This window comes from Centropristis striata, chromosome 19 (genome assembly GCF_030273125.1).
Source record: "Centropristis striata isolate RG_2023a ecotype Rhode Island chromosome 19, C.striata_1.0, whole genome shotgun sequence".
Lineage (NCBI taxonomy): Eukaryota > Metazoa > Chordata > Actinopteri > Perciformes > Serranidae > Centropristis > Centropristis striata.
In genome coordinates this window covers 18,110,601-18,134,858 of record NC_081535.1, presented here as the reverse complement: position 1 = coordinate 18,134,858, position 24,258 = coordinate 18,110,601, and the positions used below count along the sequence as shown (strand labels likewise).

The window sequence follows — 24,258 nt, the reverse complement described above, 5'->3', positions numbered from 1 at the left end:
CAGACACAGAGGGAGTCAGAGCGAGTAACAAAACCGAGCCGAGCCGCAGGAAGCTATTAGCATAGTAATGAGCAGGACATCTATGAGGACAGTAGGTCACACAGCACCTCCAACCACGGTCACCGCCGCGCCTGCATGCTAAAAATGTATCATAGTATCCACTCCTGGGCCTCTGTGAATGGGATTACATATTGGTACCACTCTGAGGCGAAGGGACTAATAGAGTGTAATACTCGGACAATGACGGACAGTGCATGAAAATCCCTATTGGGGCTTGAACGTCTCAGTCAGTTGGGACTAACTCTCTCCTCAGACACAGCCGTGCTAGGAGGAGGGGGAAGCTGGTTGCCATGAGAGGATGTGACACATAAAGTGATGGCAAATTTCCACAAATGCTCCTGGGGTCAACTGTGATGCTTTGTAGCTAGGCAACAGACACATGTCAAACTGCATCATGTGAAGTGTTAACAGGGCCTTGCCTTACTTACACACACACACACACACACACACACACACACACACACACATACACCTTGGTGTGACAGTGCTAATGTTTACTTTAGAAACACTATGAGTCTATTCCAAGTCTCAAATGTTGACAATTGCAAAGTAGGGCTGTCAGAAAAATCAATACTAATTGATACTAAAAACTGGGGTCAGATTAGATACTCATTTTCAACAGTATCGATACCAACCACAACATTAGCGTTGCCCTTACATCCTGCGTCACACATTGGCTGTTCTTCTCTTTTATACAGTTAATGGTGTTCTTGTCATCTTTGGAAGAAGCTGATTAAACCTACATGAAACCTTGCATAATTAAAAGTTAACCCTAATACTAAAGTTACCATCACAAGTTAGACGTTAGTTTTGCTAACTAACCAGCCGATCAGCAACCTTTACCATTTTCTCACCAATCCACACTAAGTTGAACAAAACTTAAGTTTCTCCACCATACAGCAGGGTGTCGAACCGGCGCTCCCAGGTGTGATAACCCCATGACTTCCAAACTCTGCTTGGACTTTTCTTGACTCGTTGCATAGCTAAATTTTCGGAGTGTATTCTACAAGAGAAATTTGTCGTTAAAAGGAAGGATTATAGTAAAAAAAAAAAGAAAGCGATCAACAGTGTCTGTGTAATAAGTCTCACTGCCAGAGGGGGAGACAAAAAATTACGCACTGCAGGTTTACATAAAAGTAGTCATCCAAAGTGTTTTAGTGAGAGTAAGAAGGTATGTAGAGGCCACAAACATCCACAAATAGATGTTTGTATTTTGATAGAAAGCAGGAGTATCGCTGAACATTTTGATGTATGATGTATACATATAGTTATAAAACAGTGGATGTAAGCACAATCTAAAAATACCGACTCTTCCTGCTCTCTGCCAGCTTATTGTCGGCTTTCATGTTCTCAAACAATCAGTCTCAACTGGAGTTCAGTCAGTGTTGTTTGACAGAATGAATTAATATAGTTTGAAATTGCCAACAGATTCCAACAGAGTAAAGGGGGAGAAAAAGAGTAAGAAACTTTTGGGTTATCATTATTTAAACGTGAATAGTATCCATAATAAATTAATTCCCATGGAAAGTTTCCAACTTTGAAAATTCCTGGAATTTTGCAACCCCACTGAGGAGAGTAAGGCTCTGCAGCAGGTGATTACAAAAACCCAGAACAACATCTATCGTACCTAATCTAGCTTCAGAAATAGCCGTGAGGCGGGAGGTCTGCACTGAGCCCAAAGAATACTAAAGACAACAGCCTGTTCACCCTGCTGCCATTGGGCAAGCGATACAGAAGTATCTGCTGTCTTACCAGCAGACTACAGAGCAGCTTCTTTTCTCTGGCTGTGAGACTCTTCAACCCCTCTCTGTGGTCCAGCATAAAAAATAGTTTTTTCTTGAGTAGCATAAAGGGACTTAACAAGGCCAATTAATGAACCTTGATCCATGACACTGAATGCCACTCTCGACTACAGTTAGCTTAGCTTAGCATAAATACAGAAAGCAGGGGGAAACAGCTGGCCACACTCAAAAAACTTGTAAAGCAGACTAATTATCACCTTATACTCCACTGTCAAGTTACACAGCATCATGCAAACTTGTGGATCCACCCATCAAATTACATTTAACAGCACACAGGTTTTTCTTTCATTCTCTCTCTCTCTCTCTCTCTCTCTCTCTCTCTCTCTCTCTCTCTCTCTCTCTCTCTGGTGTATCTTCCTGTGTTAACACTTAAATGGAGCTTTTCCATCAAAACAGCACTAACACCTTCACACACACAGCATGAGAGTGTTCCACACACATCTTTCGCACCACTCTGTGCTCTATTTTCATGACAGCTCATGGCGTAGCCAAGTCATCACGACATCTTAACATTTAACGATTTAATGAAGATGGAAGTTGTGCTGTAGATTGGACAGAAGTGCAAATGTGGGTGGAGGTTGAGTGTTGGTGGGTTGAACAGGATTGGACAGAAGCCAAGGGAAATTGATAGTTAGAAGACAGTTTTACAAGCTTATGATGAGGAGAGAAAAAAGTGTAGGATGAAGGAATGGGGGGCGGAGAGATGGATTGTGAACTTTCTGTTTTGTGTCACTGATTCATGAAAATACTCAAGAGATCAGGGCTGTGAATGTCAGGTGTTAACATGACACATCATTAAGAGCTACAGAAGATGCTCAGGTGAGATAATATTCCAACAGCAAAGGAAAGGTCGTATGAAATCTTCTTGTCTAATTTTCATGTATCAACCAGTAGAAACTGGATTTTTATTGACATCAGAAGTGAAACATCACATTTAAAATAAGGTCCCATTACTTCAGGCTGATTCAACAACTCAACCTTTTTCTCTCAACATGAGTTCTGTTTGCAATCATCTAATTGCTCCTCAAAAGATTTTAGTACTTGAATGAGTATTAGCAATAATAAGCATCCTACCAAGAGAAAATGACCAATTTTGGCATTGCAATCTGTGAGCCAAAATGTCATCCCAATTAAACTTTACAGCGAGAGATTTGATTGAGATTTATTATCTGTTGTGGCAGATTTGTTAGAAGGATTAACCGAAAATAATTACAATCAGCATTAGACAGTAACTAAGTACACTTTACTTTAATATACATTTGAGATACTGTACTTCTGAGTATTTTCAATTTTTTTCTAACTTTTTTGTTCTACTCTACTACATTTCAGAAGGAATAAATAGTACTTTTTACTCCACTATTTTTTATTAAACAGTTATAACCACTAGTAACTTTGCAGATTAAGATTGTACAGAAATAAACAACATAATGATAATCTACAATGCATCATTTAAAAACAGTGGTTCACAACCTTTTTGGACGGTGCCCCCTTTAGTGTCTAACTGTCACAATGTAGAGATTTTTCTTCTAAATTTCTCCAGTGGTTTTATTTAAAATGATCCAATTATTTCACAAAAAAAGAGAAAGATTTGATGTTTTTATGGATACAATTTTTAAGCAGAACTTGTTTTGGAAGGGCTCGACCCCTATGGGTTGGGAACAACTGGGATAATTGTGTGTAAAGTAGTTAAAACTTGATCCACCTTAACCAGCTGCAGGTAAATGCTGCTCACACATTGATGCATCACATAAACTTATAGTCACAAGGGGGCAATCAGCTGTAAATACATCTGTACTTTTATCTAAGTGCGGTTTTAAATGCAGGAGTTTTATTTTATTGTATTTTACATTGCTATATGGCTTTGTTAACATAAGAAAAGGATTTGTGTACTTCTCCCCCCACTGATGACAATAATTAAGGCCACAAACGTCAAATACTTATTGAATACTTATTGTCTGCCTGTTCAAAACATTACTTGGCCTCTGATTTTGCTGCAAACAGCTCTTTTAAACAACTTCATACCCAACACTTACTTCGGTCCTAAGAAATAACACCTGTCACGACAAATAACTCCCTACATGTCGTTTAAAAAGACATAAAGGTTTTCTTGACCCGGCTATTTCCTATAACAAGTTTGTTGCTTTGATGCTTGAAATGTTTTAGTTTGCTCCAGTGTAACGCCTCTGCTCTCTCTTTGTCCGTCTGTTCTTGAATGTTCTGTGGTGAGTGACAGAAAGCGAGCTGTACCCAGCATGCAGTTCAGTGGTGTAACAGTTAATAGGGGCTCTTTCTCAATATACTTCACAGTTTGTACAAAATGTACTACCCATAAATATGTCCTGCAGATCTCAGCAATTCACACTTGACAGTGTTATACACCTGTCGAGACGCTTGTCGAGAAAATGGAAGAACAGAAATGCCTGCATACATATAGACAGACTGACTGCTTCCATTATAGTTAGATTCTAATTGATTACCATCCCGTTCATATATGCATTTATTACAGGCATGCATTGTCTTTTAGGACGATCATTTTAATCTCAGTAATTGGCTGTGTATGCTGCTATGTTACTTTTTGATTATTTTAAAGGTAAATGTAGCTGCATATAAAAAAAAGGGAACAAGATGCATGCTGTATGTAAGTATCAGATGTGGTGGGAGCTGCAAGTGTTTGAAGCAGTGTGTTGTGTAAGAAAGTACAGTGGCTGAACAGGAATGCCACGTAACCATACCCCTGTTTAGTTCTCCATTACATTTGAGAGCTGATGCAGTGCAGTGATGCACTGATGCCTGACAGGCTCTTTTTATTTTTTTCGTAAAGCCGACTACTGTATCATATTATGGGACCATTAGGTCTCTGCAGGATGATGAATTATCTTAGTATAATGCAAGTGACAGCAGCGCTGATGGGCTTCTCATTTTATTTACATTCACATTAGCTTCTGCCTCTGTTCCTTCTGTACTCCGGGTTCATCTGTATGGTAATCTGCATTACAATAAGTGGTATGATTTCTGCACTCTCCAATTCTGTAACTACGTCTTATTTTTTATGCTCTCACTCTCTGTGTCTCTTTGTGTCTCCCTGCTGTACAGAGATCTGTCTGCTCACCAAGGGCAGACGAACTGCGAGCGTGCGTGCAGACACCTACTGTCGACTCTTCTCCCTCTCTGTTGATCATTTCAATGAGGTGCTAGAAGAGTACCCCATGATGCGACGCGCTTTCGAAACTGTCGCCATTGACCGATTGGACCGCATAGGTAAGACCTGCCTACATCTAATCCCTGTCCTGTCTGATTGGTCGAATCTCTTGCCTGTCATCGTGCCTTGTTGTCTTGTCTTTATCAGTATTCGTTTGCCTTCTTTCTTCATAAAAGCATTGTGTCTGCCATCTTGTGCTGCATGACCTGTATGCTCTCTTGTTTTGTTATTTTTTGTTGTTGTTATTTTTTTTTAAACTTTCGTCTCTTTCTTTGTCTTAAATAACATTTAAAGAAAATTTGTTGTAACCAGCATTAATCCTTCTAAAGAACCAAAGTAGAGTTTTGTGGTTGGATTAACTGGAAGGCAGTGCATGTCGCTGTCCGGGAGGGAGTCACTTCGCCCCCTCGTTGGTTTGGTGTTGACCCCCCCACTGGATGTCAGCGAGTGGATGGAAGCTAACCTCACATGCATGTGTGTCTGGCCCTCTTTCCACTCATCTGCACTCCTGGGTATGAGCAGCACCCCACCCCATATCAGAGTCCTCAAAAATCAACCAGACCCTGTAAAAAAGGCCAGGTGACATCAGGGAGTTGTGACTCTACAGTGTAGTTTCATTCAGCTCCTCATCAACAATGCTTCCCTATCTTCACTTTCTGATTCATAGAAGAACTTGGCCATGACGGATTACAGCTAAAATAGAATAAGTGATAATGGTTCAGACACACATATGTTTGTTTGAGTTTAAAAAGGGGCACATGTATGGAATACAAACAGGGCAATAATTGGTTGCATTGACCCTTATGTTGCACATTCTCCCACTCCTCCTTCAAATTAGTTCAGTCTGCTCTAATACTTTGATTGGAACTGAGACTTGGTGAATTAAACATGTAGAGGATAATTTGATTATATTCAAGTGTCTAAACAGCCCTGTCTCCTAAGAAGTGTGTCCCCATGCAACAAAACTACATTCTCAACTGTGCTTCAAGGGAGATTTAAATTCTCCCGGATTAAGGTTGCAGATGTGGTTAACGTTATAATTTGAAACATCAGTATTTGCTTAGGTTTAGGAAAAGATCATGGTTAAGGTTATGATTCAACCCTGATTCCCAGAAAGTTAAAACGCTATATGAAACATAAGTAAAAACAGAATGCATCAAACTGAGAATTTATCAATTCACAGTTTATACCTACAAACATAAAAGTTTATCAAAAGATTGAACATTAGATTTATTTTCTTTGTGCTGTATTCAACTGAGATTGGGTCGAAAAGGATTTGCAAATCACGGTATTCTGTTTTTATTTTTGTTTTTTACAGCATCCCATCTTTTTTAGAATCAGGGTTTTAGGTGCATTTGTTATGTAACTTAAGTTACATACAATGCTTTATACTACTCTGGATTTTGGATTCACACAGGACACAAATAACAGTGTCCTTCATGAAAGCCCCATGTTTGTTTGTAGACTTTAATTTTAAACATATTTGTGGTACGTCAAAAACAAACAATCTGGCAGAAACAAAAAACATTTCTTTTGAAACCCATTTGAGAATGCTGTTTTGTTGTCTGGAAACAATCATTTTTAGGAGACAGGGCTGCTCTAAAAGGATAATTTCATAATTGACAGAAGTCGAACATTTTGTCTTTGTCTTTGCTTATATTTTGCTACATATGTATAATTTCCTCTCTGTATTACTTTGTATATGAATAACTTGACAGTAATAATTCAGGACATTTCATGGACCTTTCAGTGTCGCATTGAAACAATAAGATGATAGCAGCAAATAGTGAGTATACTTCAAATGTTTAATGAGGATTATTTTCATCATGTGTTGATATCTCAGATACTACTGGGCGTCCTACGTAATCTGCTTTGAAAAATGGCAGGTGTGACTAGCACACAAGTTCAATTCTTATAAGACTATTATTGTTTTATCTGTTGCTCAGCTACTGTGAGCTGTTAATGAAAGATCTGCAGAAGATGTAATGAATATTCAGTGTGCGACTAGAGTATTTCGGCAATTTTTTAAATTGCAGGTGGATGCTCCTCAAGTATATGAATATTTGCTATTAAAGGGACAGGGTCCCTTCTCCTTTGTAACACAAAAGTAGAATAATCGATAATGAAATATTTGGCATTTTATAATTTCTTACAACGGAATACATTTAATTTATTGAAATAAAAATAAACCTCTTTTGAAATGATTTATGGTTCATATCGTTAGTTTTAATGGCTGCTACATGGAAAACCCAAGCAGCTTATTACCATAAATGATCAACCAAACAACAAACTTTCATGCCTGCCGATAACACTTAAGGCCATAATGTTTGGTGATTTGTTTCTCCATTATATTAAAGGGATAGTTCAGGAGTATCGGCACAGAAGCTAAGCAATGTGCTGCTGTGGACGGGGCAGCAGCAACCGTATTTTAGCCACCTAAAAAGTGTGCGCTAATACGTTATCCCTTTAAGCGGAAAACAATATCACCTGAATAGAAAACTAAGTTTTTTCATAATGACAGTGTGCCAATGTTGTCTCATATCGGTGGTTAGAGCTTGCAGTCTGTATCTACTTTTCTATCTGTTATTGTTGTTTTTCTTTGTCATGGCTTTGTATTTGTGTATTATTTGCCTGTCACAGGCTCGTCACTATTGAATTGCTTTGCAACCCGAGTGTTGACTCAACATTGAAATACTGTAGTGTAAGGCAAGTCAGCAACAAGCACCAAACAATAGATAACGAACAAGACTGCTCAGAATCCAACAACAGACGTGTGTCACTGTTGAGACAACCTCTTCTCCTCAGAATTACGTTCATATATTAACTATTTTTGGTGGGGAAACATAATGTCTATATTATATCAAACTTGGTCTCGCTTCACCAGACCTATCTCCACAGCTCTGTGTCAGCGCTGGAGAATGGTCTGGTTGCACATTTTATCATTCTGCTATTGGGGAAACAATGCTCCAGCTTGTTTTTATTTCTTTAAATCAATCACAGTCGTCTTGGGCGGCATTAAGCGGATGCAGCTATGGCGTTCCTGCAAAATAGCTAGCGGAGATAGCAGAAGTGGAGAAGATTACAGCATTTAATATGTGACCATGGCAGGATTGCACCAACAGTCTACATCTGGTGAGACAGACAGTAGCCGTGTTTCCATTAAAGTCAAAGCAAATTTGAAGCAAAATGTTAAAATGTTGCATTAAAGAAAATATAAATTAAGTACGTTTCTGTCAACTGCTTTAGAGCAAATAAACAAAGCTGCATTAATGTACTTTCGCTAGAAGATGGCAGTGTAATGTATTGCTATAGACTAATCGATCAGTAAACAGTAAAAGAAATAAAGATAAATGTTCGCTACGTCAGAACTTATTCGTAAAAAATGTTTCCATCTCCTGTTTAGTGCATCATTTTTTTTTAAACAAAAATTTCCCCAAGCAAGCGTAAACACTTGTATGTGCATTTTCGAAAGTTTTATCAAATTTTGGTGTTTCAATCAAACTTTTCCCATGCAAATTTTCAAATTGCACAGAGAAAACCACTGATGGAAAAACGACTAGTGTCAAACTATACTGAAACTCAGAGAGTGCAGACTCTACAAGGCATGCCCTATCTCAGTTTTAATATTCCAACTTGAGCGGACGTTCATGTTAATTTTACCAGTCAGTAACTCATTTTTCAAATTATTCCGATTTCAAATTATTCCGACACCACATGAATGCAGCATAAATGCCCTATCTTGTGTTGTCAGTGTTTACAAAAGTGAAAAACAATTTATGTATTCGCCTTGTGATTCAGATTCGTTCTAACATATAATAGGTTCTTCCTTGGTCCACCAACTTTAATGAAAATCAGGCCAGTACTTCCTTCAAATTACATTTTATTTATATAGCCCAAAATCACAAATTTGCCTTGAAGGACTTTACTGTCTGTACGGCATACAACACGCTCTGTGCTCCCATTGGATAAGGAAAAACTGACAAACACGTTACCTGCGAAATGGTCAAACTGAAATTCATACAAACCATGTCTGCTAAAGCTAAGAAGATCCAAATCTACTAAATGCTCATGATCAGGGTTTATCCTACAGTATCTGCCCATGACAAGTGTTGCATTATGTTTTTTAAAAATAATGCAGCTTGCTAGAGTTTAAGGAAATAATGTGGTTAAATTTTACAAATGAGACTGATTTCCACTTTATAGCAGGACGCAAACCCCATATCTAGCTTTACACTTTGATCATCTAAACTAACACGTTCCCCAGTGCTACATGAATGTCTTCCTACTTTTTGCATTATAACTGAACACTGTAACTGACTGTGAAGTGGCTGCATATGAACGCAATTCACAGGAGACGAGGTTGCTTTTTTTTTCTGAACTAGCATAAAATAATATAAAAATCTATACATGCCCTGCAGTGAAGTCCCTTCACAAAACACTGTAAGCCGTTTGGCCTCAACAGTCCAAATCTACATTTGCCCTTTTTATAAGATGTTCCAGCTGAGTTAGCTTTTCACCAAATGTTATGAAACGAAAGCTGCCCACTCTGACTGACACTCCTCAGAGTGATATAGATTCGATCCATCCTTTCAGACTAACCATGAAGGGGGTTTTGTCTCATACGAGGGAAGATACTTTGTCATGATCCGTGCTGGTTGTATCGTTTCTATATATGAACTGCATTTGGTTACATGCTTGTCTTGCTCTAAAAAAAAAAAGGAAAGAAGAAAAGTAACCATGCTTTGAAACCCAATAACGTGTTGCACATTTGACGTTATCTTTTATCTATCTAAAAATTATTTGACCAGGAGTCCGTCTTGAGACGAGCACATCTCGTTTTCAAGAGTGTCCTGGCCGACGAGTAGGCATCAGGTAAACACTTTATTCCAATTCCAATATTCGAACAGGGACAAATTGACCTATAAAGACTTGCTAAATGGATCCGATCTCAAATTCATCCTCCAAGAGTTTGACCTCTTGCTGGAAGTTACATTAACTGTTTAATTCCTGCATCAGTGACACATAACTCAAGTCACCCACACCAGTCCTGCAGATGTTTTGATGGACACATTCAAAATGTCAACAATGAAGACAATCAAAGAAACAAAAGATATCTCATTCAGTGTCACATGCCATGTTTATTTTGTAAGAGATTTTCACAGAATAATTAACTGGGTTATGAACATATGCTCAGCTCTATTTGGTGTCACATTTTTATATTTAATCTTTGAACCCTTTGTTCAAAGTGAACTCACAAACATGTCTGCAGATTAGTAAAAACTTTACTAATGCAATGCTACATACACTTTTTGTTTGGAGAAATCCCATTTCATTATTTATTCATGTTTTCACCAACAGGGGAAAAAAAAGTTTGTTTCTGATTGTCTGGCTTGAAATATGAATTATGTCTTTTGTGTAAATTTAAAAAAAAAATCGGGGAAATTTTGCTATTACTGACACATATCTAAATGTAATATGTATTTAGACACAGTAACAGTAATGTCATGTTGACCACATGTGAAAGGCAGACATTTATTTAACCCATTTAAAAATCTTTTTTTTCTCACACACACATTTACACTTGTAATCCTCTCTAAAAATAAGTTCTTACAATAATCCTCGACAAGAAGAAACTGAAGAAAAAAAACATTTCCTGCAGTGACTCATAAAACAAACAATTTATTACAAATTATTGGTGAAATTATCTATCAAATTGCATTGTGAGTCAGAATGAAAAATGTGTCTCTGTAAAGCCTTGAATGCATCTTAAAATTTGTGTTGTTTTTTTTAAACAATTACAGCCTTCATTTTTTATATGATGTTTGTGAACATTATGGTGTTTGTGTTTTGCTTGTTTTTTGTTTGTTTGTTTGTTGGTGTGTTAGTGGCTTTTAGACTGTTTTACAAAGATTATGTTTTAGATGTCAGACATGGGTTAATTATTGTATTAATAATTTAAAAATCATATTGATTGGTCTAGTTTGTATGTTACTGGTTGTATTTTGCCAGGAAGGACAAATTACTTGCACAATACTGTAATAGTGCAATATTCAAATTCTTATTTGACCCATAGCTGATCTTTTTTTTTTATTCAAAGTTTTATATGTAAACAAAAAAAACATGTTTCTTTACCCATAAGTGGTGTTTACATTTTATTTATGTTTTTTATGTGTTTGTTTTCATATTGGTTTTATGTAATAATTATGTTAACAATCTTTTGATAATGTTTCAAAGTCAGTTTAACTCAGGTTAACTGCATTTTGCAGATACGTTCAAAGATGACTACTGACATTTAGTGAAAAAGCAGTACAGCACAAGTTTAAAGTGTGTTTATTTTGAATTCTGTCTGTAGGAAATTTTTCACTGTAAAAAACAATTTAACGGTCAAAGCAGGCCAGTGTTCCTATAACAATAAGGTGTGTATTTGGGCATAAATCAAACCCATGTTACTGTAAATTTGTACACGTGTAAGTATGTATATTTCATAGAGCGACTGACATTTAAGGTAAGGTTTTTTTAAAGGGACCCCCAAATCAAAAAAAAATCTGTTTTGGTGTGAGTTGCGGGCTGATATCAGCTGTAGGGATGTCTGCCTTCTCTCAAATTTAAGGGAACTAGATGGTGCTTTGCTCACCAGATTCAGATGTTTGGAGACCAGGCGTGTGAAAACAACAGTCAAAGACGTCACTCTGGCTTCACTTTTTTTTTACATTACCAGTGTAACAATGTCAATTACGGTACTCATGCCACCCTTGTTACAACTTCATTTCTGGCACTTACAAGCACTTTTTTTTACTTTTTTAACTGTCTGTTATAGTGTCTAACCAGAAACTTTTTTACCCTAACCTTAGAGAAGTAGTATCGTAGCCTAAAAATAACAACCTTTTTAAGTGAACTTAAGCACTTCGTTTTCAGTCAACTCCCAAAAGGGTGATAACAACCTGCTGCACCTACTAGAAGGTGAATCAGGCCCTTACTCGCCCACTTATGATAATGATAACATGTTAAACTGCTTACAATAAAGTCTGTAGATTATCTTTAGTTACAAAGTCATATTTGAATAATAAATTGTTGTTGTTTTTTTTTAATGTATTCTGGCCAATTTGAGCACAACAAGTGAGTGTGATCTAGTTCCATTCTATTCAAGAAAGGGCAGACACCTCTACGGCCAATATCTCCAACACTCTACAACTCACACCAAAACAATCCAGATCGATAAATATCATCCCAGGTACGAGGGAAAATGTGTATTTTCAGTTTAGGGGTGAATTGTCCCTTTAAGTAAAAGCCTGACAGCTCATTAGTTAGTAAAGTCCTTCAGCTCTGGTCTGCTGAAAATTGAATGCATAAAACTTTAGCTTGACTTTGAATTTTCCGGTAGCTATTTTTCTCCAATGCATTGTAGACCTTTACAGCCATTCAGAGCATTTTTCTCTGTTGCTATAGCCATAATGTAGCAAAGAAATCCCAGCTTTCATGGAGATGTGAAGCAAAAATAATTATTTTCTTAAAATAACTTAAATGTAAGTATATATATCTCCAAAAAGCTGTTATATTGTTTGATAAGTGTCAAAGAGATGGCCAGAAGGGCTTTTTTTGATGCCTGTTATCCTTAAAATCCTAACAATGCCTCTGTCTCCAACTACCAGCAAACATTCAGATCCTCACAGGTTCTATTAGAAATAATACATATGTGTTCTTCCAATCTACAGAGTTTAACCCTGTCATCTTTAAAAATGCAATCAAAGAATACTTGTAAGTTAACTGTAGTCTCAGTACGTGGTGCTAGTTTTAGCCCTCCACCCGACCCTGTAGTGACTGTTGCAGTCTAAATGGCTGCAAAACATAACATCAGTCCTGTCTTATAGCTGAATGCACGGCTTGTTGGCAGCCTTGAGAGGAGAAAGCCGTCCAGAAAATGCTGCTCAAGTGTTAAACCCAAGGACGGGGCTTAATGATTGATTGACTGTAGCTAAAGCCTTCAGCACACTAAAAGTCAACTCTGTCTTCTTTACCGACAAGTAACACTTCACAGCCTGTCGATACACAAGGTCAACAGTAATTACAGGAAACACATCTTCTAAATAAATTTGGAAACAGTCATTCAACGTAAAGATGTTAAATAGATACAATTATTTATTGTCATACATATTATTGTGGCAATTCTTTCGACAAAAGACCAGTTTCAAGACATTTTCCATGCTTTTAGTACCACTTAGCATTTTACCACAGTTTTGCTCCCAAACTCCCAGTGCCACAAAAGTGGCCGATGTTTAAAAAAATCTGTCAAGGTTTTATCATGATGATTTGTAACCAGCTGTTTTTTTCAGGCCTGTGGGCTCATAATTCCCTTTATAGGGCAGCAAATCCGATTTGTTTTCTCTTTTAAATACACTATACTATTACTGCTTGATTCTGCAACAAATTCACATTAAAGAATGACAAAAAAGTGCAAATATTTTATTCATAAAATTGTATATAAATCAGGCAAATTTTATCAATAAAGATAATCGCATTCTGTGGTAAAATGAGTTTAGTTTCCATTAAGGTATTTAATGTATAATTATATTCACAATCTGTACCCTATGTGGTAGTGTGTTAAGAGTAGATTTTTTTTTTTTTGCTTGTTTTTATTGTCACCTTGTGTGTTTTTTGTTTGTTTTGTTTAAAAAAAAAAAAAAAAGGTTATTCCAATTGTCTTTGTGATGTGTTTTAGCAGAGTTGGTATTGTGATTTAAATAGAACGTGGCTTTAAATATTCTTCGAGTTTTTGTCTTTTTCTGCGATTTATAAACTGTCCAGTGACGTGGGTACAACTCATCAGTATTCCTCTGTGTCTCATCGTCCACATCAGCACCTCCACTGTCTACGCTCTCACGTCACACTTTCAGTAATCTTTGTCTCCTTATGTGTCCTTCACTCCTCTCAAACCGTATATTTCCCATAGTCATTACCATTCAATGTCCTTCACACTTTATATTCAATATGACAAACCTTAGTGTGCGTGAAAAGATGCAGCTTGTAAGAAGTAGTTGAAATTACTGGATTGAATAAATACATTTAGTAAAATCAAAAGGACAAAGCTTCTCTATTCTCTACTTGTACAATGTAGTGGTAGGCCCTTTGTAGGCATTATGTACAAACTGCACGTCTGTTTACTTCTTGTCAACTCAACAGTTACCTCGACCTTCAGCCTTAGTGATCACTGGCATTATCTGTATTTCTTACATGTTTACCATGCTGTTTGTTCATAAAATGTAAAAAAATAAATAAATAAATAAAAAAAACCCTAACTGATCACCCTGCAGTGCTTTTTCATCCTTAAGGTGGATGAAGACAACTTTTCAACTAGCTAGCATGCTAGTTAGCTATCACTTTCTGCTTAACAATTCCGTGATCATAACAAAAAAGTACCTTTCACCCTTGCTCCTTTTTTTAAAATTCCACCACAAGAAAACTTGTTTCTTGTTTAGATTATCAAACTGACAATGAATCATATATGTTCGTTTCTGGAGATAGCAGTAGCTAGCACACTAGTGAACCTTCGTTTTCCTGGAGAATTGTAGAGTAACAGCACATTATACAACATAAACAAAGGACATCTTTTCTTGTGGTAGCCTCTTTAAAATCAACAGAGGAGATATTACTGTATGCTGTTAAGATCAAGGATTAGATAAGCAGACATTAGCAAGCTAACATGCTAGCTAACAATAGTTCCGTGCAAAGTCTCCTACTTCCACTTAAAGTTAACTTAGTTACTTTACTTTTTACAGTTAGCTTTGTACATATTGTTAATTGTACTTTTTGTTTGTTTCAATCATTTTGATAATCACTTCAGTGTCTTATATAACTGTTTGCAACGATAGCTAAACACTCAATGTAGCACCAACATTAGCCTGATTTAACAGCTTAGCTAACACTTTGGCTCAGCATCAACATTGCAGGCAGCTAGGCTAGATGACAGGCTAACTTTGATTTAAAGACACTGAAGTGATTATAACAATGATCCAAACTGCTAAAAACCCTAAATAAAGGTAAATACTATTAACATTATGTACAAATCTAACTGTTAAAAAAGAAACTTAGCTAAGGATCAAGAAGTTCTGCCAGGTGATCGCTAAGATTGGAGGCTAACGTTAATGTAGAGTTGACAGGAAGTAAACATGCGTCACATAACATTGTGCAACTAGAGAATTGAAGATATGGTAACAGAAAAACGTAAGTGCACGGAAGTTTTCCTACTAAAATGTACAAGCTGCATCTTTATTATTACTGTCCTGAATCCTGCTCTGTTCCTGTGGTTTAAGGCAACCAAGCTTTGCCACTGCTATATGTGCTCACCTCTCCTGACTACACCCCAACAGGGAAGAAGAATTCCTTGCTGCTGCAGAAATTCCAGAAGGATCTGAACGCCGGCGTTTTCAACACGCAGGAGAACGAGATATTGAAGCAGATTATCCGTCAGGACAGGGAGATGGTGATGATGGTGGACCGCAAGCAGTCAGTCACCGGGATGAACTCAACACCAATGTCAGGAAACTCCATCATTAACTCACCAGCCCAGCCTCCCTTCCCCACTGCCTTCAGCGCCAATCAGCTCCAGCAGTCCTCTGTTCCCATGACCTACAGTGCTTCAGCTATTGCCAATGCATCTGCTGCCCGCATGCTGCCAGCCGCCGTCGCTGCTGCTGCTGCAGCACAGGGGGTTTACCCTGCTCCTAGTCTTTCCCATGGCAGCCTGAATTCATCCTCAATCAACCCACAAGGAGCGATTATGTCGCCCTGCTCCTTCACGGCTGCTATGTGTAGTCCACCCGTGCAGACCCCTCTGGCTAGCCGGAGCTTCCAGTACGGTTCCCGCACAGCCTCCCAGCTGTCGCTTATCCAGCAGCCCATGGCTCAACCGACGCTACCCACACAGCAGCAGCTTGCCCAGCAGCCCTCTGCATCAACTGCAGCCGCGGCCTCTGCAACACAGCAGCAACCGCAGCAGCAGCCGTCACCTCAGCAACAGCAGGTTCCTTCACCTCAGCGGGGAGACTTCCCCAAGGGCACACAGGCTCTGCAGTCGGGCAGCTTGAGTCGAGACATCAGACATTTATCGGCCTCCCAACCATCACTGCCACATGACACACCTCTGGGGCCCAGAGTGCACCCAGCCTCAGGAGACTCTCTGGCCTCCATTGTGACACCAACGGCGGCAGGGATCCAGGGAATGAATCTGCAGAGCGGCATCCGCACCACAGTGCCCCAGCGTGTCAATTTGTTCCGGCAGATGTCGTCAGGAGCTTTGCCCCCGGTGCGCTCGGCCGCAGCAGCGGCGGCGGCAGCGGCAGCGGTGGCGGCAGCATCATCAACATCCTCGACCCAGCACAGGGAATCCCCCGGATCTAGGAGAGATTCTGTCCTGAGCAGTACAGAGACTGAGCAAGACAAAATGCGTTTTGCATCAAATTTATGATTTTCCCTTTTCATTTTTTAAACTTCAATATGTTTCAATTCATTTTAAAAATGGAGATACAACAAAAGAGATAAAGATGAGGAACTTCAGCATTTTTGTTTCTCTCCAATTTTCTTCTAAAATAACCTCATAGAAACCCTGTAAATACGAGCCCTTGTATTATATTTTAGACACATTGTCTCCCTAAACTTAAGAATGTATATTATACAGATACATCTCTCTTTTCTTTTGCGTCATATATATATATATATATATGTATATATATATATATATATATATGTATATGTATATACATATATATAAATATGTATATGTATAAACATATGTATATATATATATATATATATATATATGTATATGTATATACATATGTGTATATATTCTGCTGTATGTATGGGTGTGTGAGAGAGTGTGTGTGTGTGCGCGCGTGCATGTGACCGTGTGTAAAATCCAACTAGAATATTTGGCAATGGCAATTTAAAAGCTGTAGTATAAACATGAGTCTTCCTTTCTGAGAAATATAAAGAATTATATACAATGTATGAACTTTTTTATTTATTTATTTTCTTTTTGCTTTCTGTTTTTTTTTTTTTAAACTGGAATGCATTGTGGATTCTGACAATGACTATTTCTTTTCTTTCTTTCCTTCTTTCATTTATTTTTTTTACCATTGAGAAAGAGAAAAATTATCTTCTATTAAGCAGCTTTAGGCACCACTGTGGAATAATACATGCAAGCAACTGACAAATAATCTCAAAAAGCACACACTCATGAAATGAATCTCATACAGTTTCCTGAACCCTCATTTCAGAAACCAACACAGATACTGTAACTAAGTGTTATGTTGCTGTCAGCAACAAAAATACAGTATGCTGAGCCACTGTATCCCCACAGAGGTTCACATACAAACCATGACAGTGTTATGGGTCCAAAGGGAATAGATAATAGAAATGCTGCTGTTTATTTTCGAGAAAAATGGAGTGTGGAGAAAGATATGGATGGATGCTATTGTTTTCTATTTCTAATTTCTGATGGCTGAGATGTTACGTATTGTTGCTTAAAAATTCTGTGTATATTTATAATATTTATAAACTAAAGATTATCACCATTATGCAATAGACTGTGACATAAAGATTACCTATATGTGTGCTGTAAATAGTTTTGTAGATCTAGTATTTACAGATACTGTGTGGTGCATTCTCTATCATAACAATGTCTTACTTCTATCAGGAACCTGGATATCATCTATACACGAAAAAGGTTTAGTGACAAAATACAAATGATTCATAAGAGATAAACAAACCTTAATGCAATAGCTAGCATTAATGAGAATGAGAATGAGAAATACCTGATTGGAGAACATTTAAGAACCTCTCTCTTTCTGTATAGTTTTCCTAGCCCCAGTATAGTTTTGGATTTTACATCAAATGAATATACACAATATTTACCTACAATACACAACGTGATTTCAGAGTCATCCAATTGAAAGTAAATTTGCCTCATTTCCCCGAAACTGCTCAGGATCATTTTAAGAATGATTCTTTGGTTTATATTATGGTCAAACTGGTCAAGACCTTCTCCCACCCCCCAAAAAAACAACCCCATAGGCTGTTTGTACAAACAGCCCCATACAAATCATGTTGAAGTTGATTGCTAGGGTGACCTCTAGTGGCTGTAGTTATTATGATGGGAGCATAAGGGGTATTGAGATCATGTAGTATAAAGAGCAACAAAGTCCACTTTCGAAGTAAGTGTGTGAATGGATGAATCAAACAAAGAACTTTAACACAGGAGGGCACTATTCTTGACCTGTGTTAAACTAAAAGTCAGTGCTGAGTTAGGGACGTAAGTTAAGTCACATAACTTACTTAACTTACGTAATTTCTAACAATATTTCATCCCAAACCACAATCTTTTCCTAAACCTAACCAAAGTGTGAGCGTTTCACAGCCTTAACCACATGTTTAAAACTGCCACCATTACGTTTAATACGTGTTGATCTCCTGCCACCATTAGGGGTGGTAATCTAGAAAACACTTCAGTGGGTCATATTAGAGGGAAGGAACCAAAGCCCCCGGGAAGAACACGAGGATTTGACATAGTGGCCCAAAAATATGTGGATAAATTTATTTGTGCGTCACTACCAAGGGGTGTGTCCAGGGAGTGCCCTTACATCTGATTGGTCATCACAGGTGCCACTTCATTATCCTAAACTATGATTCGTTGTCTGCCCGGTCAAGGACGGGACCAAAGTTTGAACCAACTGTTTGACAAGTTAAAAAAGAAAATGCAGAAAAAAACAGTGAGATACTCCAATGTTAGCAATTAAATCTATTTATTGGGGCCCTGTATCCAACACTGTATCTATTGTGTTTATACACCCATGGTAGGAACAAATGACCGTTGTTGTTGTCGTACGACTGGGAGGACTTGTTGATCTGATCGTTTTATGAAATGTATTGTTTGAGAATGGAAATGAGGCATTTTTACATATTTTTTATATTCACCACAACCTTTTCTGAAAGCTGCTTCTTGAGTAAACCTGTACTGTACGCTGTCATATCGCAACAACTGTAGTTGAAGAGCCCAGCACAACATTTCCAACTCATATGTTATAGGTTAAAGATCAATCAAAGGTGATCTTTAGTGGGGACATTTTCACCAAGACGTGTTTTTGTGCTGCTGTAAGTCAGAAAAAGAAATGCTGGTTTGCATTAAGGTTTCTGTCTCATGTAAATCCACTATATGAGCTTAGGTACTCTAAACTGACCTGGACTAATGTTGAGGCAGGGAAGCAAGGTCAAGCCAGAACATTGTGACTCTTTTAAAAGGATAAGAGCTATTTTGAATATTTTATTCTTGCAATAATAAATGTATTTGATGACTCAACTAAAATAAGCCAGCCATTACGGCTTACAGGCCATTTCCCTGCACACACACAGTAGATCTGTGCACGAGGCCGTTCTGCAGCAAGTTAAATGTGACAAAGTGTTCTGCTGTCATGCAGAATTTCTATTTAGAGTCATAGTTTTCAGGCACCAAACATCCCGTCAGTTCAGAGTGACTAAGCCCTCTGAGATACCGTTTTAAAAAGATTTACTTCGCTACAGATTGTGTCGATAGTGTACCAATACAGTCAACCCACCAATGTCATGAAAGCATGCACTGTCACAAATACTTAAAAAGATACTATCTCAAAAATGTTGACGTTAAATGTAATGTTAGATTATGTTTTGTTCATTGTCTGTCTGCCTAGACGTTATCTGTGTGTGAACAGAAGCATTGACTCTTCACATGGACATTCTTAAGTATTTGTGCCTAAACTATAGCCATGTTCCATCCTTTTGTTATGAGTGTGAGTGAGCTCGGTGCGTACGGGGGTCACTTCTGCACACAACTGCTCATTCATTCTTACTATACTCTATGTGTTCTATGTCTCAGTGTTTTTAGACTGGAAAGGAGTAAGCAATGATGGCCAAATGTCTCAGATTATCCAATTGGTATCTTTACTTACAATGTGAACTTCTAGAGGCAGGTTTTTTCTAACATTCTCGGTCAAGCTATATAGAATATTTAATGAGGTCATGTACAGTTTAAAAAAGAAAAGTGCAATCTTTAGCAGTAATATCACTCTCGATGAGACATTGTACAAATTTGGAGCACCTTTATACCTTTCTTTGTAGCTAGCCACTGATGTTTGGGTTGAATATTGATGTGTGGAAGGAAACTGGCCAAAGCGAAACATTCATTGTCTTTGTTTTGAATTGCACTTTCTGATTTACTACTAATAAAAAAAGGTACAGATTCTTTCAGCTAGGTTAGATGTTGAAGGAGTTAGTAAGGGAGCAATATCCCCGAGAATTTGTGCTGCCCTGATCCTGTATGAGGTTCTAAATGAGGGGGAGTTGTTCTATTTACAACGAAGAGCGCTTAATCGTGAATATGCCATAGTGTATAGGAACTAGTACACAGTCGAGATGGATAGCAGCACTGTTGCTTTGTGCTGTTTTTGTTACTTGCCTTTGGAGGGAGAGCTTCCCAACTATGTGCTTTTTTCACTATCACAACTAACATACTGGAATGGGCATTAATGGTGATGTACAACACAAACTAATGAGCTTACATATTAGCAGTATAGAGACTCAACAAACCAGCACATATATTTGTATATTTCTTTTTGTTTGTTGTTTTGTTGGTTTGAGAAAAACAAAAAGAAGAAATGCAAAAAGGAACTGAGGATAATAATAATGCCCAGAGAGGACAAACCAAATGTTTATTTGGTTTCTGATGACCACAGGTTTCATATGTTTACTGATGATGTGCGCAGTGGATAGAGAGGGGCTACGACGAGCTGCTTGGTCCTCTTAAACCCCACTCACATGGTCATTGTTCAGCTCATTTGTGTAATCCAAGGCTTAGAGAAAAAGAACTATCAGTTGGTTACTTGATACAGGTGAAAGAAAGATAAATGTAAACTTTCTTACAACAATATGCAGACAAACAGTGTTTGTCAAAAAATCTTTTTGATTTTTTTTTTGTTTATTTTGTTTGTAAATAATAAACCTTTAAAATATAGAAAATAAAAGACATATTGTCATTTAAAAATCGAGTGTGTGTCGTTCTATTGTCGAACTGTGTGTGTTGTGTGGTGGAGACGGGCGATTCTCGCTCATGTACAATTTGATCGAGGGAATAAATGGAGAAATGATTTGAGAGATGAAGCAGTGATGGAGAGGGTCGGAGAATAGTTTCTGTCAGCAGATACAGGGGCGGTGAAGAATCGGTCCCTGTGGCCACCAGGGATTTCCATTCATTACCTACAAATCCAGCTAGCAGTCATAAAGTCGTCAAACAAAAGAGATTCCTCTGTATAGATGGGACAAGTTACTAAATAGAGTACCTTGTCCTACTATTTGGATAATCGATTAATTGTCAAAGTCAATTTTTAAGAAAAAAATAGCAGGCAATTCATTTTTTTTCGCCTCAAAGAGTTTCTGCTGTTTCCTGTGACATTTGTGGGTAAATGTACACTGAAATGAAATCACATAAATGAACTCTGAGTTCTTTACACTGCGAGGTTGCCTGTTTCCTCCCTCCCAATTTCAAGTTGAACACAGCTCAAATTGCAGCAGGGCGGTTTGCGGTTACCATTTGAAAAGCCATGCTCACCCCTGTGCAGGGTGACGCATGCTTCAGTTGATCTGTAGCTCCGCTATCAGAGACACGCTGCCCTCAATTAGCCATTTATGCTTCATTAAATGTGAGTAATCGTATTCAGAGGGAAATAAATTTTTCAGCGTGTTTGTAAGATGATAACGAAAGTTTGTTTACAAGGCCAACATCACAGGAGCATCGTTACCGGCCACATAATGACCCACAGTAATTTAATATTAGCTGATGTTGTGATAATATTGTGGTATAAAGTTAAATTTAATTTGACAGTCCCAACTCAAAGTCCATTTTCTGTCTTTTTCACAACCTCATTTCACAGCTTTCTTTAGCAATTGGAGTTTCCTCAGTTATCCCTGACTGAAGTAATAAACCTGAATATGGTATTAAAGTCTATAAAAGATAACATGATGAGATAGTAGCTGAAAGTGGTGTAAAAAGCTGTCTGGATCTTTCTAAATCTGTGTTACCATTCTGTGAGCTACAGTGTGCTACAGGAACAAAAGCACATCCATTCATCTTCCATTCAGCTGGTAAAACTGCTCAACTTCTGTTTAATTATAGAGATAGCCAGGCTTAATGGGATGAATGAATGGCCTGATTAGCATGCTTAAACTCTGCTAATGGAGCTACAGCCAATATTATTACCCCTATTAAAAGTTTTCTAAAAACAACCAGTCCCAGAGTCATAGTTTAGAGTGTAATTCTATCAGAATTTGCTTTTGTTGCACACACAGGATTTAGAGAGAAAACTTTGCCTTAGTTTGTGTTTAAATCCACCATTTGAACGATTTGGTTGCCCTTTAGCTAATGTCCACCACGCTGTGCAGTGCATATATTGGCAAATTCTGCTCTGCTTTACTTTATCCTCCTCATAGTTTCGGCTCTGTCTTTCCTATTCATGAACTCTGAGGACAGCCTGATAATAAAACTGTGTCTTTTATGTGCACTCTATATGACTACACTCATCCCTGAGCCAAAGGACTTCTCAATAGAGTAAAAAGCTCATGCTCTTCTTGAGGATACTGTAAATATGACAATAGCACAGGTGAGATGGGGAACAAGAGCACCGATGTCTGGCAGAAAAAACGTTTTTTTCATCATACACATATTGCCAGAATTAGGGTTGAGGCAAGTACTTGTGTGAAACAAGTATTAATTACAGATAAAGTACTTTTTATGAGTCAAGTATCATCTAGTAGCTGTGTTCTGTAAATATTTTTCTTATTCTTGTGATTAAAAAAGGGTTGATCTGAAACTCAATTCTTAGTCTGTTCTGGAACTTCTGATCAACCCATATACATTTTCGCTTAAAATATCAGATTAGGCCACACCTACTTCCAGTTGAAACCACGCCCATTCCAAGTACGAATACAGATATTATAGCTTGTTGGACAGATACAGATACGGATAATGGTGTACTCGCTCATCTCTAGCCAGAATCACCACTGCTTATGGCATCCATAAATCTAATTGGACAATTCCTTATAACATGAGAGCTTCGAATAATCATGTTAGACCTTTTTTCTGGTGTCTAAAGTAATGCAGTGGTTGTAATACAGATGCAGCCCATAGTCCCTGTTCAAGTCAAATCATGATGGAGACTTTGATGCAAACAAATTCCCAAGATATATTCAGATATATATTCCCATAGGAAAAACAAAAACAACAGGAGTGACAGATTCTATTAAAATCAACTTTTTTTACACTATCAAGAAGTTATTACACTATACAGATACTCTATTTGTGGTGTGTTGGTATACAATACAAAATATAATAATTTTAAATTGTTTGACCACTGACATGCAAATTCTGAAATTAAGGGGACTGAGGGGTTGGGGAGGTGTTTCGAATGCCTGCTTGCTCCAAAACATCCAGGACCGCATCGGACAGTGTGAACTGAAAAAAGACTCCAGGGTGAGTGACGTCTGTGACACTAACTAACACGTCTTCAGTACTTGTTGTTCTTCTCTTAAGTAAAAGCAGAAAAAGCTATGGTCTATCTGTTGGCTATTGCCTTGGGTAAGGAGACAATTGCCAGAGTAATTAAAATAATTTCTGCTTCTGTCTTCCTTAGTTGGCAAGTTACATCTGAAATTCACGTTACCTGTGATATTCATCTAGATGCTAATTTGGGTTTACAAAAAGGAGGCTTAAAATGAAATATATTCACTAGAAATACAAGATATTGTTGGTCAACTAAAATGTCCCACCAACCTTTCACAGGTGGAAAACACACATGAAAGAGTCAAATTTCTAAATTTGGTCAACCCCTAAAACAATTTGATGGTGCTCGTGTCATGGGTACCCATCACAACACCTGATTGATAGCTTTCTTTGGAAACGACTTGTCACTTTAGCCCTGAATCATACCCTGCTTTATTTAACTCTAAATGGGATCATGATTTACAAAATAAACATAATGTATTGAAGAAGACTCAAAACTAGCGATTAAGACCATAAATTCAATATCAAATAATTTACTGAGGTAATAAATCAAGTGAGAAGTATGACTATATTCACACAGTCTGACACCTATCTACAACCTGTGGAGTCGCCCCTGCTGA

The 24,258-nt window shown here is 37.8% G+C and overlaps 1 protein-coding gene across 1 annotated transcript in view; it reads left to right on the top strand.

Moving 5' to 3' along the window:
• LOC131992257 (potassium/sodium hyperpolarization-activated cyclic nucleotide-gated channel 1) overlaps nucleotides 1-16,775 on the top strand; it is a 93,871-nt gene extending 77,096 nt beyond the window's left edge. Inside the window, exons 7-8 of the mRNA XM_059357761.1 lie at nucleotides 4,956-5,120; nucleotides 15,426-16,775. Coding sequence (XP_059213744.1) covers nucleotides 4,956-5,120; nucleotides 15,426-16,522 — 1,262 coding nt within the window. The 3' untranslated portion in view covers nucleotides 16,523-16,775. The remainder of the gene's footprint in view (nucleotides 1-4,955; nucleotides 5,121-15,425) is intronic.
• The last annotated feature ends 7,483 nt before the right edge of the window (nucleotides 16,776-24,258 follow it).